At 41.2% G+C, this 12,880-nt stretch overlaps 1 protein-coding gene across 14 annotated transcripts in view; it reads right to left on the bottom strand.

The window, feature by feature from the left end:
* Window positions 1-12,880, bottom strand: part of LOC125887176 (pleckstrin homology domain-containing family A member 5-like) — a 116,012-nt gene that overhangs the window by 29,405 nt on the left and 73,727 nt on the right. For 13 of the 14 annotated variants that reach the window (XM_049573805.1, XM_049573807.1, XM_049573808.1 and 10 more), the window contains 6 exons: window positions 12,161-12,281; window positions 11,877-11,981; window positions 7,427-7,499; window positions 5,176-5,276; window positions 3,045-3,160; window positions 509-1,015 (listed from right to left, as the gene is read on the bottom strand). In XM_049573805.1, coding sequence (XP_049429762.1) covers window positions 509-1,015; window positions 3,045-3,160; window positions 5,176-5,276; window positions 7,427-7,499; window positions 11,877-11,981; window positions 12,161-12,281 — 1,023 coding nt within the window. The other variant, XM_049573814.1, reaches the window with a different exon arrangement.

Here is a 12,880-nt window from a genome sequence, read left to right as displayed (position 1 = left end):
TCTCAACCAATTAAAAATGGGACTCTCACAGCAGGGTCAGTGGCAGGCAGTAACTCTGGCTAACAGCTCTGCTCAGCTATTGTTTATCCCCAGTTCTTCTTACTATTACACTCAGCAGTGTAATATCAAAGTGTTTAAATCATGGTGAGGAGCGTGTGAATCCTCTGGCTTTAAACAACACAGCTTTAGAGAGAACTGGGACTAAGAAGCTTTGGAAAATCAAAGTCTGCATGTGTACTGTATGTGGGAACTCAGATGCTTAAGGAGAATCCCTCCTGTCTCAAGATGTGGTTGAATCAGCATTTTTTCTAGATTATACTGAATTTAGCCAAGTTCCACTTTTTGTTGTTGAAGTAGGACAAGATTGGACTCTTGTGGAATAACCTGAAAACAACTTGTGCTGGCACATTTTTTCCTTTTGCAGCACAAATATTTTGAGCTCATACAATGAAATATTTAAACACTAAGGTTATTAAAAAACTGCAAAAGGTCATATAATGAAACCAACCTCCTGGTGTCATCATCCTGGTTGCGTCCTCTCTGTGTGCGCACCCACTGCTCCAGTTGCTGCATAGAGCTGGTCCTACTAAGGGCGCGGTCTGGCTCATGGTTGGGACTTCGCTGACGAGGGACTACACTCCCTTCAGCTGGACACTGCTCACCAGATCCATTGACCTGGGGGCTGCGGTGTGACCCATCCATTTCTGTCGGAGTCTGTGGCGAGGCGACGTTGGCCTTGATGGCTGCCGCCTGCGCTGGCTGTAGTTTGATGCTGTTGATCTTTGTGAGCGGGCGTTCACGCTCCGCCCCGTCCTTCTGGAAGCCGTAGCGTTCGGCGTCTCGCTGCTTCCTCTCCTCTTCTGCTGTGGTAGAGGTGACTGCTGTGGTACGCTCACGGTCAGCCTCACGGTTGAGTTCATTGTTCTGGATTTCAGGCTGTGTGAGCGGCGGCCTGTGGTTGGCCACATGGTTGATCTCTTGTGGTCCACACTGTTCCACTTTTAGCCTGTCCAACCTAATAAAGACATAAGAGTACACCTTAGAATAATAACGAGAAATAGGGGTGTGCCATAACATATCGTTCGTATCGTATATGATGACACTAGTAAAATTGTTGGTCTTGTTGGTACAATGACCTTGCAGAGGGTACAAGTCCAGGTGGGAAAAAACAAACCAAACTTTTGGATCTTTTTTGGATTTTTCCAAGAGTGGGAAAGAAGAAAAAGAAATTAGGACTATGTAGTAACCTTTTAATAATGGTTGCAATTGTAAGTTGAATGTCGAAATATTCAAAGGGAAACTGTTACACTTTTGCTTACATATAAAAGTATTAAAAAGTATTTTTCAGTATTTTGTCATATCATCAAGAACATAATTATTGTAAAAATACCCTCCAATATCATGATGTTATTTTATATCTATACTTCCCACCACTTATGAGACACATCTTTGAGCCTTCATTAGCAAAAGGCAGTCAAGACACATAAGTTCACCTGCACAAAGATGGAAAGATGATAACTACATTAGTTAAGACTGGCAGCAGAGATACTCATCTGTGTCATAAATCACCACGAAAAGGTGTCTGAGAGATTGTATTGAGTACGGCTAAAATAAAGTGCAGACCTAATGCACTGCCTTTGTAAACTCTGCTAATGGGGGCAGCTCTGAAACAAAAAGCAAAGTGCAAAGAAAATGGGTGGAGGTGCACAATGCTTCTTCCAGCTGCCAGAGGAGGCCAGGCGTGTAAAAGGAAATCAGATATCTCCAATAAAACACTGCCTCTTCTCGGGGTATGTCGCAAAGGTGCTGCTCAGACTGCGGTAATCCATTTGCAGCTCCCCTTTTTGCCTCCTCTCTAGAAGACCTATATATACAGCTCTGTGGTCCTCAGGGAGGTCTCCGGAGGTAACTGACACCACTACTCCTTGGCCTTAGACAGACTCAAGGTCACAGCTTCAAAGTTTGGCAAGTTCCCCTTTAGCAGCACGGCTCACTGGGTTAGCAATAGGAGGGCAGCAGGAAAGGCATTCCTTCAGAGTTTCCACTTGTATTCTTTTAAATAGCAGCACTAGTCACGTAATGTCTTCTCCAGCCATCTGTGGCTCCACCAGCCCAGTAGAGCACACATTTAGTCCTGTGAAGGGTCTGAGTGCAGTTACTCATACTTCTTTTAAAGAGATTAAAGAGAAAAGACTTTGCAGATAAGAACAGGGCTGCTGGATCCTGTTCTTCTTTATCACCAGCTAACTATAAGAAAAGATGTGATGAAATATAATACAGTTCAAAGAATACAATACACCATATACTTTGAAAAGCCTTTAGTCTAGATAGATATTACAATGCTACTATACTAGATAGCCTTATAACAGCATCACACTGTCCTATTTAACAGTGCTATTCAGTGGATTTCAGGCACTACTGCTCTGTGTAATTACAAAGCACTTTACCATTACGCCTCTGCTCACCCATGTAAAAGGAGGGCATTAGACAGGCGGGCTGCCAAATGACAGACATTTAACACAGTTTTTAAAAAAGGAGGAAAAAACCCTATCCCGATGACTCAGTGATCCTCATCAGCCGGCGCAGCTGTGCACAACATCCCCCGAACAACCTGCACCATGCATCCGCAGAGACTGTATACCCACATGCATGTGGCATTCGTGTGTATGTTACTCTGTAATAAACTTCAACAGTAAAAATAGTTGCAAAACATTAAAGACAGTCAGTTTCTTTTCACAAACCCACAGTCCAGAAATGTCAGAAGCGGTTGGTGAACTGTTGCTTAAGAACTTAACAGGCTTAACAGAGGGATTTGGAAGCAGTTGCTTACAGTACAAATGTTTAAAAAAAAAAAAAAAAGAAAAAGAATCAGGAGGGAAAAATGAACCAAGTCAGTCGTACTTGTTTAAAGAACTGTCCTCAAATGCCATTTTCAAATGTCTTCTTATCCATTCAAAAGCTAAACAACCCACTGTAATCACCCAACTTCAGATAAATTACAGGTTCGTGGTGGAAATGGCTATATTAGTGATCCTTTCACAAACCTTTTAACTGGCTCTGAATGCACAAGTGCAGCATCTGTCATTACTTTCATCCAAGACTCCATCTCTTTGGCTGTGTCGCAGCAAAAATAGTATGTCCGCATGTTGGGATGTGTTGCCTGTTTTGACAATGGACAGGGAAAGTGACACACAGAGAAAGTTACCTGAAAGAGAGAAGAGAAAAGCATCAAGTCAACTGGGATTTTCAGCACTTTAACCCTAACCAGTGTATTAAAGTTGTTTGCTTTTATGTGGGTTTATCACTAAATAAGAGTGTAGAGTTGTTGAGACACTTTGTGAGGCAACAAAGATTTTAATGCATGTCATAAATGCTATATGATGATTTGTGAAATACACCTGGCTGTTGGCATCTCTACCATCCACATAACAATGAGTGACCTTTGTTTCATGCATACCACTAGATTAAGGCAGTAAATCTGCCACAACACTGTAGGACTCACCATGCAGTTCATTGTATAGCAGACACATTGTTCCGTAGTCGCTCTGTTCCCTTGCAGCAAACAAACCAGTTTATTGTTAAAGCCAGACACAGAAGAGAAAAACAAAATGTTTAGTGAACAACCTCAATATCCTGTTTACCAATGTCTGAAAAAACAAAAAAAGCACTGTCATTGCTCCAATTACTTCAGAATAATCTGGAGAAATAAGGAACTTTTAATGACATGGCCACTTGGGCCACAACAACAGGAGACAGGAAATATTTAAAATGAAAAATATGCACTCAATAAGTCATCCCATTCCTGAGCGAATCACTGTAAACTGACGAGGTCGTGCCCTGCTCTCGTGTTTCTCTCCTCTCTACTTCAACTCTCCCTCGTTCAGGCTGAGTCTAAGTTGGAAAAGGAGTGGGCTGTGTGGTTGGAGAGACCTTGAGCAGACTCCTGGGCGTCTGTGTTTGGCTGTACTTGGCAGGACAACTTTGTTGTCTCTTAGGGTTTATGAAGGACCCACAGTCAAATACTGTACACACCACTGAGATCCCATAAAATATGCCTGCTGCCCTCTAACTTGGGGTTTCCGAGTCAACCAGTATTGCAATGCTCTAGTAGTTCACCACTGGCAGCGGCCAGCACAGACATATCACTGTCAGCAAGTGCTTTCTTTGCTTTCTTAGTATGAGCAGTGTGCAGTTCAAGTTTTAGAAGAAGAAAGAATCTTCTCTCTAACTCTCAAAATGTATACCTGGGATCAAAAGTAACAATCAGCTCTGTTTATCTCATTTTGTTAGAAAACAGTATTCTGAGAGTATCTAGCTTCAGTCTTGTGACCTACATCTGAGACAAACATGATAGGCAGGAGGGATATCACGCTGGGAGGAACTGGATTTGATTGTTAAAAAGTGGGTGTGTCATGACAGTAAGGCCATGACAGTGTAAGGGCCCGGTCACATGTGAGCAAAATTAACACTGGAAAATATTTGCCTATCGTTCACTTCCATATGATGCAAACCAGGGGGTGAATGAAACATTTGTTCTTGGTGGAAAAGCAAATTTGCATCTTGTGAAGTTAAACTCTGGCAAACTCAACCAATAGGAAGGGAGCATGTGTGAGGGAGACACTGATGGTTGCCGTGTCTCACCAGTCAACTGCCACATATCAGAGGTGCTGTCTGGCTGGCAGTGAGTTGAGAGACAGGCATGGGATGTAAGAAAATTGATAATGTACCAATACCATCATATTTTGCAGTATTTATTAGCAAGCTAGCTAACTAGCTTTCCATGTTCGTCACATCAGGCACTGCCCACATTTTGCACTAATAACCCCTCTGAAGCAAAGGGCATTTTCTAAAGTGTCACTGTTCTGACTTTGAGCAACAAAGCAACAGGCTACAAATCATTTTCAATCACAGCTGGCCATGCTGTTGCTATGTCACTCATAGTGTGAGTGTAACATGGAACATGCAAACTCCGCAGAGAAGGGCTTCCAGGTGGTCGTGGTATTATTGACTGAAATTGGTTGGTACTAGCTTACGTAAGCATAAATCATATTTTGCTTTACAGGAAGAAAACATGACTGGATGACTTTAAATAATACTTTATTTTTTCTCCAAATGTACTCAACCATAAAATGTATAGTCTAACAAAGTTTGACAGGGATGAAAACATGCACTGACCTTGAAGGCATATTTTCTGTTAATGTGATCATCCACAGATAGCATGGAAACACGAAAGCTTGGTAGGAGGATGCTGCCAAGTATCCCCTCCTCTTTTTCATCTGCAGAAAAAAAAAAAAAGCAAGTCAACAAAAAGCTTCAGGGGCTATTTTTGTCAGTCGACTTCAGCTTCACCACAATATTAAACTTAACTCTGATGTGTAACTTAAATTTGTATTTGACAAACCAAGTGGGTTGTGAGATAAAAACTAAACGTGGAGTGTGTTGGTCAGATGAGCAGAGTCCAATCAGTGGAAAAGATGAGCATTGATTCAATGTCCTATGCAGCTAGGCCGCTCTAATCCTCATTAAGTTAGCAGACACGGCTCCACATTGACAAAAGAGCACTCTCCGCAGGGGGGATTAGATTGAGTCCCGAGTTTTAAGCAGAGAATTGCTTAACCTCCTAATTTGTTATAAGCAATCTGCGCTGCTTACCCAAAACAGTGCAGGAAAACAAAATGCATCAGGAAAGTGATTGCTGCAGTCCCATATGTGCATTTGCTTTGTCTGCTTGGTGTGTGTGTGTGTGTGTGTTTTTGTGAGTTGACTAGAGATGTTATGTAAAAGTCAAGGTCCTCTAACACATATTGGTAGTAACTGGGATGAACAAAGCTCATTGTGAAGGGTGAGTAATATTTGGGGGAACAAGTGGTGGCTAAACTCTGGTCGGTCTCTGGTAGTTAAGAGGCAAGGTTTGCCCCGGAGCTGTGTTTGAGCTCTGGCTCCATTACTAAAGGACTGATGGATTGATCTATCTGCCAGCATCAGCTGTACCTGCAGCACGCTGGCCCCACATTTATTTATTCATCAAGCCTCTGTGTCTCTGCGCAGAGGACTCTGCAGAGTATAAGCTGCCATTGTGGGGGATCCTGAGCTCATGTCTGATAACTGCAGCAGATAGCAGTTGTGCTTAGTTGAGGGGCAGCACAGTTCATGACCTCACTGCCCACTCTCTGCTGATGGGTGGATTTCTCAACATGTCCATCTGGATAAAGCCTTTGGGTCCGCTGCTGTCTGTGGCTTTTATCAGTCAGTGGGCTGAAAGAAGGCGACAGGACTGGCAGACACCAGAAATAACACAGACTAGATGTCATCCTGATCAGCAGAAATGATGACTGTATCCGCATCAAGTGAGCAGGGGGCACTGGGATACGTGGACCTGTGCCCGGCAAGATTTATATTTTCTCTGTAGCGGTAGACCTCGGCTACAATTACCTTACAGCCTCACTGATTCACAGTATTCATTTCATTTTTTTCAATAGGGAAGCTTCCAAATGTTCTCGGGACACGGCTGTGTCAATATGTGATATGAACATTAGTGCTGCATGAGATGCCTGGTCAATAGCAGTTCTGTCAATAGCATCTTATAAATAAAGATCACATCTCACACTTGTTTTGTTTTCCAACTGCGCAATATTAGCAAAGAGGAACAGATATATTTTAATAACAGAATGGAAAATGATTAAACTGTAAAATCTTTTAAAGCCACAATAAGCCTCTCATGAAAATACATGACTAAGATTATGACTGTAATTAAGGTATTAGGGTCTGTTTAAATAAAAATAGTAGATTAAATAAAATGTACTCAAGTTTCCACTTCAGAAAATAGTTTCATTACTTGGTTATGAAAGTATGGGTTGTCTTCATTAAATTACAGAACCATGTAAATACCACACATATCCAAAAGGATCCCAGTGATAATATAATAGCAGTCCCTCTAATGTGGAAATTAAAGGGGGATCTTTAAATGTTCGCAAGATAAATTTTGTTTAATGCAGCTGAATCCAAGATTTACACCAGCATGCAACCACTGCACAAAAACAGCATCATCTCTGGAAACTTGTTTCGTGACTTAACATTAGTGCAAAATCCAATTTCCTGTTATGCTTTCTCTATCAACATTACGGCTGCATCCCAGCCTTATTTAAAGCCCTGGCTTTGCTTAGGGAAGAGGAAAAAAAAGCGATTTATCAAATGGCAAATCAGACGACAGGAGAGCCATTTCAATTAATATGTCTCCTCAGCTGGTCCTGACAGGCTGCTTACCACAGGGACTTGGATCCAGATATATTAACCACCGCCAAGATCGCGGCTTGTGGCTGTGAAGGTCATAGCAGCCCTTTGAACTACTAATGGAAACCCAGTCAGCATTGTTGTAATCAGCGCAATACTAATGAAACATATTGGCAGCGGAAAGGACAGGACTCACCTCTGTAGTAGAAGAGGCACAGGTCGGACAGCACAAACCACCTCTTCTTCCACAGCTTCATCCCTGTGCTGTCCTGAAAAGACACCAGAGGAACAGGGAACAGTTACTCCACAAACTAATGGGAATTATCTGACTGTGAAATGACAAAGAAAAATTACTTGTTGTAGTCAACTCAGCTCTTTGAATATAATTAGCTGAATAGCATCCATATTAATAAGGCTCTGTCCTATTTCTTATTTTACTCCTAACCCTTGTTTTCGAGTGTCTCTTTTCTCCTTGAAACAGAGTTATAAGGTGTAGTGGCTGAAACATTCCCTTATGAAATTGGACAGCCCTTCAAGACTCTAATACATAGCCAGTAGTTGTTGTTGGTGTTTACGTAAATAGATGCAACTATAGCAATAATGATATTATCACAATGACATCTGCCATATATCTAATGGAGAGAGTAAAGCATGGGCACTCACGATTCCTTCACAACTTAAGTTTCACACTATTAATCAATCTAACAAGTCATTAAATAAAAAAGAAAACTGCCTCATTAACAGGTCACAGCGCTCTGTATGCTCTCATGAGCAACCTGTGCTCCTACCCTGCCAGTCTGCACTGATATTAAAGGAACAAGTGCAGCAACTTTGCAGCTGGCCTTGAGTTAAATTTGGGGCGCCATATGACATCAAAGGAGGAGGGTGTGACATGGGAATATTTCAAAACGCGGGACTGCTATGCACAAATGGCTAATAATAATGTACTGTTAGTAAAGATGCGCGATATTGGATGTTTTGCCAATATATACAACTTATTTGACCGATAACCAATACCGATATCGATATATCCCCACCTAATTTTAGTGATCATCAAGTCTCTTCTGTAGAGGAATTAACATCATACTATGCATGCATACTCTAATTGTGATGGCCCACCAGCAGATGGAGACATGAAATACAATGTAATATTCGTTCATTGTGCAAAATAAGAAAAAGCATGCTGGCCGATTCCAATAGTTCATTTAAAGCCAAAATCAACCGATACCGAACACGTGCCGATATTACCACGCATCCCAAATTGTAGCTAGCTAGCTAGCTAGTTAGCTACCGATACATCAGCATTCTACTAGCAGTTTTCTATCACTATGCTAGTTATAAAAAAAAAGGATCATAATTCAAACATAATACAACAACATTAAACCAAGGTACCATTGCTATGGTAATTTTTAAATCTTTATCTACAAAGAAAATACATTTGTGGGTTTCTTTTGTTGCTTGAACAGCCATCTTGTCAATGATTTCTTGAAACATTTGGTCTGGAGTTTGCCTCTGAAACAGATCGCCCTACCCCTCAATCCAAACACGAAGCAGGACGTGCTACCCACAAACGTGAGCGCGCAAAACGGAGAATAAGGGCTAAGTGGCAGGGGGCAAGGAGTGTATTGGGACTGTGCCTGACTGTTTGCTAGATATTGCTGCAGAAACAGATCAATTACTCTCTAATTTGAACTTTCTATGTTATGCTTCCAAGTGACTGACGAGTCATCTACAAACAAGGTATCACTTTGTCTTTCCTGTTTTGTCTTTCTGAGCATGTATTTCTGCACATTGTAGTTTTAAATGCCTCACTGGACTCCTTTTTGTTTGTTGTAAGTAAAAACATAGTTTAAGGCGAACAGTTTGTAACTCATGCACTTTGTACTGTGAAATTTCTGTGACATAAAGTGTTACACATTATTGGCCTGAGATGGAGAAAGTGTATAATATTTGATTTCTGGTATGGAATAAACACAATAAAGAGAGTGTTCCACTGTGTATATAATTTTAACCAGATAAACAGCTTTGTACTTTAAAACACAAAGTATGTTTTTCAGCAGGCAACAAAAATAAACCTCCTTTGCTTAAGTTGTTCTTCGGTATCACAATGCTGTGATCAAAGGGGATTTCAGGCTGCTGCTTGAAAAGGATGAAGGGTGAGGAAAAGGGTATTAACTCCCCCGTTCGCTTTATTGGAAAACTTGAGCAGAGTCGGTAATCGTGGATTCCACCCGGAGACAAAAGTCGGGGGAGGGACCTCAACAACTCTGTCATTATGGTCAAACGGCATGTGGGCTACAGTTTACTTTAAATGGAAATTCACTACCATGAACCAGCATGTTTAACACATTAGCATCAAAAAGTCACAATACCAGATGCTGCTCAGCGTGTTCATAGTGGAGACACAGGAGAAATGTAAAAAAAAAAAAAAAAAAATAGATTTAAACCTCTTGCATTCATTAATTCGTCACCTTCTCTCTGTTCAATCAAGGTCTTAACCACTTATTTTAAAATGTGTTCATGAATAAACTTTATCAAAAGTTCTGTCAGATCTTGCTCAGTTCAGGCGGGGAGAGAAACCCGAGGCTTTCACCATCACATCAATCACTGTGGCATTTTGTTCTCCAAATGGATCAACTGAAGGGCTGCAGCTTTTCCTCAGCCAAGGCCTTCAATAGCTTCCAGGTTTCAATGAGGCAGGGAAATAAAAGTGCAAATCCAGCTTTTATTCAGGGTAGCAGATTTGTGAGTCTTTTGCTTGATCTACGTCACCCTGATTGAGGTCCCCAAAGAAATAGCAGCTGGCAGCTGTACCAAAGGAAGCCATCATGTGTTCACAAAACTGCGCCGGGAGGCTGCAATCAGAACTAAATGAGTCTCCCACTTAGGAAGCATGAGAGAGTCCTGTCAGGCAAAGAGCTGCCTCAAGCACCCCCTTTTCACCCTCCTGTAAGTAACCAGGGAGCGCTGATGAGGGATTGGTATTTAAACACTGCCCGTGCTGGGTGACTGGCTGAGCAATGAGACACCAGACAAAGAGATGCTGGGATCCTGTAAGACATCAAAAAGCTCCCCTTGTGCTTAAGACTGTTGCTGTAAATCATAAAGACAGAGGGGGACCTCAACTTTGTTCCATGTTTAAAAAGGAGGAAAGTTGTATAAACAATAAAGACTGCATTCATAAAATGACCTCATACAACACTACTTCAAAAAATCCTTTAGAGCTGAAAAAACTGCATGTGTATTTGGCCAATAAATGTGATTATGAGTCTAAGAAATAAAGACGATGGAACTTAAAAAAAAAAAAAAAAAAAAGATGGCCTAATGCCAAATTCATAAACTTTTCCCAAATACCCTTGTTTCTAAATATCTAGGACATTATAAACATAAAGTATATGTATGTTGGAAAAACTTACTTCTGTTTTCTTTTCAAGCTCATGTCCAAAACTTTAAATATAGTAGTGAAGTAAGGATTTTATCGCTATATATGCACCATGTATTGACTTCAGCTTCAAGCAGCAACCTCCAGGGCTCAGAAATGAAGTGCAGAAGTGCCAAAAAAAGTTCTGTGACAAGACACTTGAGGCTGGCTCCAGAGGCGAGTCATTCCCCATAGACCTCCATGTTAAAATGACCAACTTACAGCAGAAATAAACAAGTTTACAGCCTCTCTTCCAAGTTTGGTCACTTCTGGCTCCAACAAAATCAAGATGGCAATGGCCGAGATGCTGTATTCCGAATTTGAGGCTTCAGAACCTGAGTCCACAAACCCATGGGTGGCTGTGTCCATTATTTTACACAGTCTATGACTAACTTCAATTTAACAAGACTGTACAGCCACGCTAGTGGCTCTATCAAAGTAGTAATTACAGCTAAATGCATCTATTACCTTGTTCACCATCGTAGTTTAGTGTCTTAGCTCTGTCTTGAGGCAAGTGTAATACCTCAAGTGAAAAATAAATGTGATCTCCAATGTAATATAATCTGAAAATAAATGCACACTGTAACACTTTTCCACCTGAGCTGCATGCGCCAGTCCATCACAGCACTAAAAATTTGAACAGGAGTAATGAGAATATCTGAGACACACTGGATACTATGGAAGAAAACTTAAACATAAATTATTAATGTTAAATTTCTATGTAACCCTGCATGCGAGAGAGACTTACTATTCTTATCCCAGTAGCTAACGTTAGCTATCATGCCACTCCAACAAGGGCTCCGGTGTGATCCTATTCCTTTCAGTAGCTTTATAATCCAGCCTTAAACTGCTGTGTCTTTTTGGAGACGTAGTTTTATAAATCCATACTGATAGTGGATGTCTTCTATGATTATCTGCTTTTCTGATTAAAAATAAGAGTTGACAAATGTTTAACTTTGGGTAAAACTGCTTTGGTCCTCGCTGTCACCAGTAATCCAAACACAGTGGTGAAGGGGTGGGACAAATACCACAAACACAAACCATAACAGAGGACAAATACAAGTGCTGAACGTGCAGCTTTGTAAAAATAACACCAGCGATTATCAGACAAATTTCTATTGGATAAGAGCATATCAACCAACTGCACAAAATGTACCAGCCCTACCAAAACTGATAACTGAAAATTTACCCACGCTGCAGTCTGAAGTTTTGTAATCTTGCTCACCTGTTTATAAAGCCAGTTTCTCTTGACTACTGGGGCACTGGGATTCCTCCTGATGGAGTTGGATCTCTTCCCAAAGTTGTGAATTTTTTTTGAAGGTCTTGAGGGCTAGAAACACAGTATGTAAACAGCAAAATGAGCTCAATCCAAACACACACACACACACACACACACACACACACACACACACACAAAGTCTAGACTTTCAGACTTCTAGACTGGTTTTCCATTATTTTCCTAACTTTACAGACATGCATGATTATCCTGTCTTCATGTGTGTCACTCACTCTTCCTGCTGGACTACTGGGGTTTGCGGCGTGGTCCGAACCGCCTGTGTAGTTGGAGGCCTCACTCATGGTGCTCAGTGGTCGTTCCTTCTTCTCATTCGCCGGCGCTTTGGAAGCAGATCTAAATAAAAGACACAAAGCATGCCAAGAGCATATAGGCAGATCATCAGTTAGAAATATAGACTGCCGATTTATGTCTACTGGCCTCGATTAAATATAAAAAAAAACAAAGAAAGGAGAAAAGTAGAATAGGAGGAAGCAGACTTTATTGTCTGTTCCCCCCATTCCTCTGAAGTCCAACCTCTCAGTTATAATGAGATCTCAACATGGGCCTATGAATCAAGCCAATTACTCCCACCATGTCACTGCAGATACATTCCCAGTTGTCTAACAGCTTTAAATGGTTGGCAAAGCCTGCCTGACATATTGAAATGCAGCAGTTGCAGCAGTGAATCAGGTCAGGATCCCACTGGAAGACAAAACATTTTCAAAGCAAAAGCTGAAAGCATACTGAGTTCAATACATCTGCCATAGGATAGAACACCTTGTGAAATAAGTTGTCCCTGGCCCTTGGAGATGTCCTATATTTTTTAGGAAGGGAACAATGATGTGGTCTGGAGGGAACAATACAGGGTAAAGCAGAAATGCTGCAGCAGTGGAAAAAAATGTAATCTCTCAGATAAACTGGTTTCAGGTCACTGAATAAGGACACAAATTGCC

The sequence above is a fragment of the Epinephelus fuscoguttatus genome, linkage group LG4, assembly GCF_011397635.1.
Source record: "Epinephelus fuscoguttatus linkage group LG4, E.fuscoguttatus.final_Chr_v1".
In the NCBI taxonomy this organism is placed as follows: domain Eukaryota; kingdom Metazoa; phylum Chordata; class Actinopteri; order Perciformes; family Serranidae; genus Epinephelus; species Epinephelus fuscoguttatus.
The sequence above is the reverse complement of the archived record's forward strand: the minus strand, read 5'-3'. Positions and strand labels throughout refer to the sequence as shown.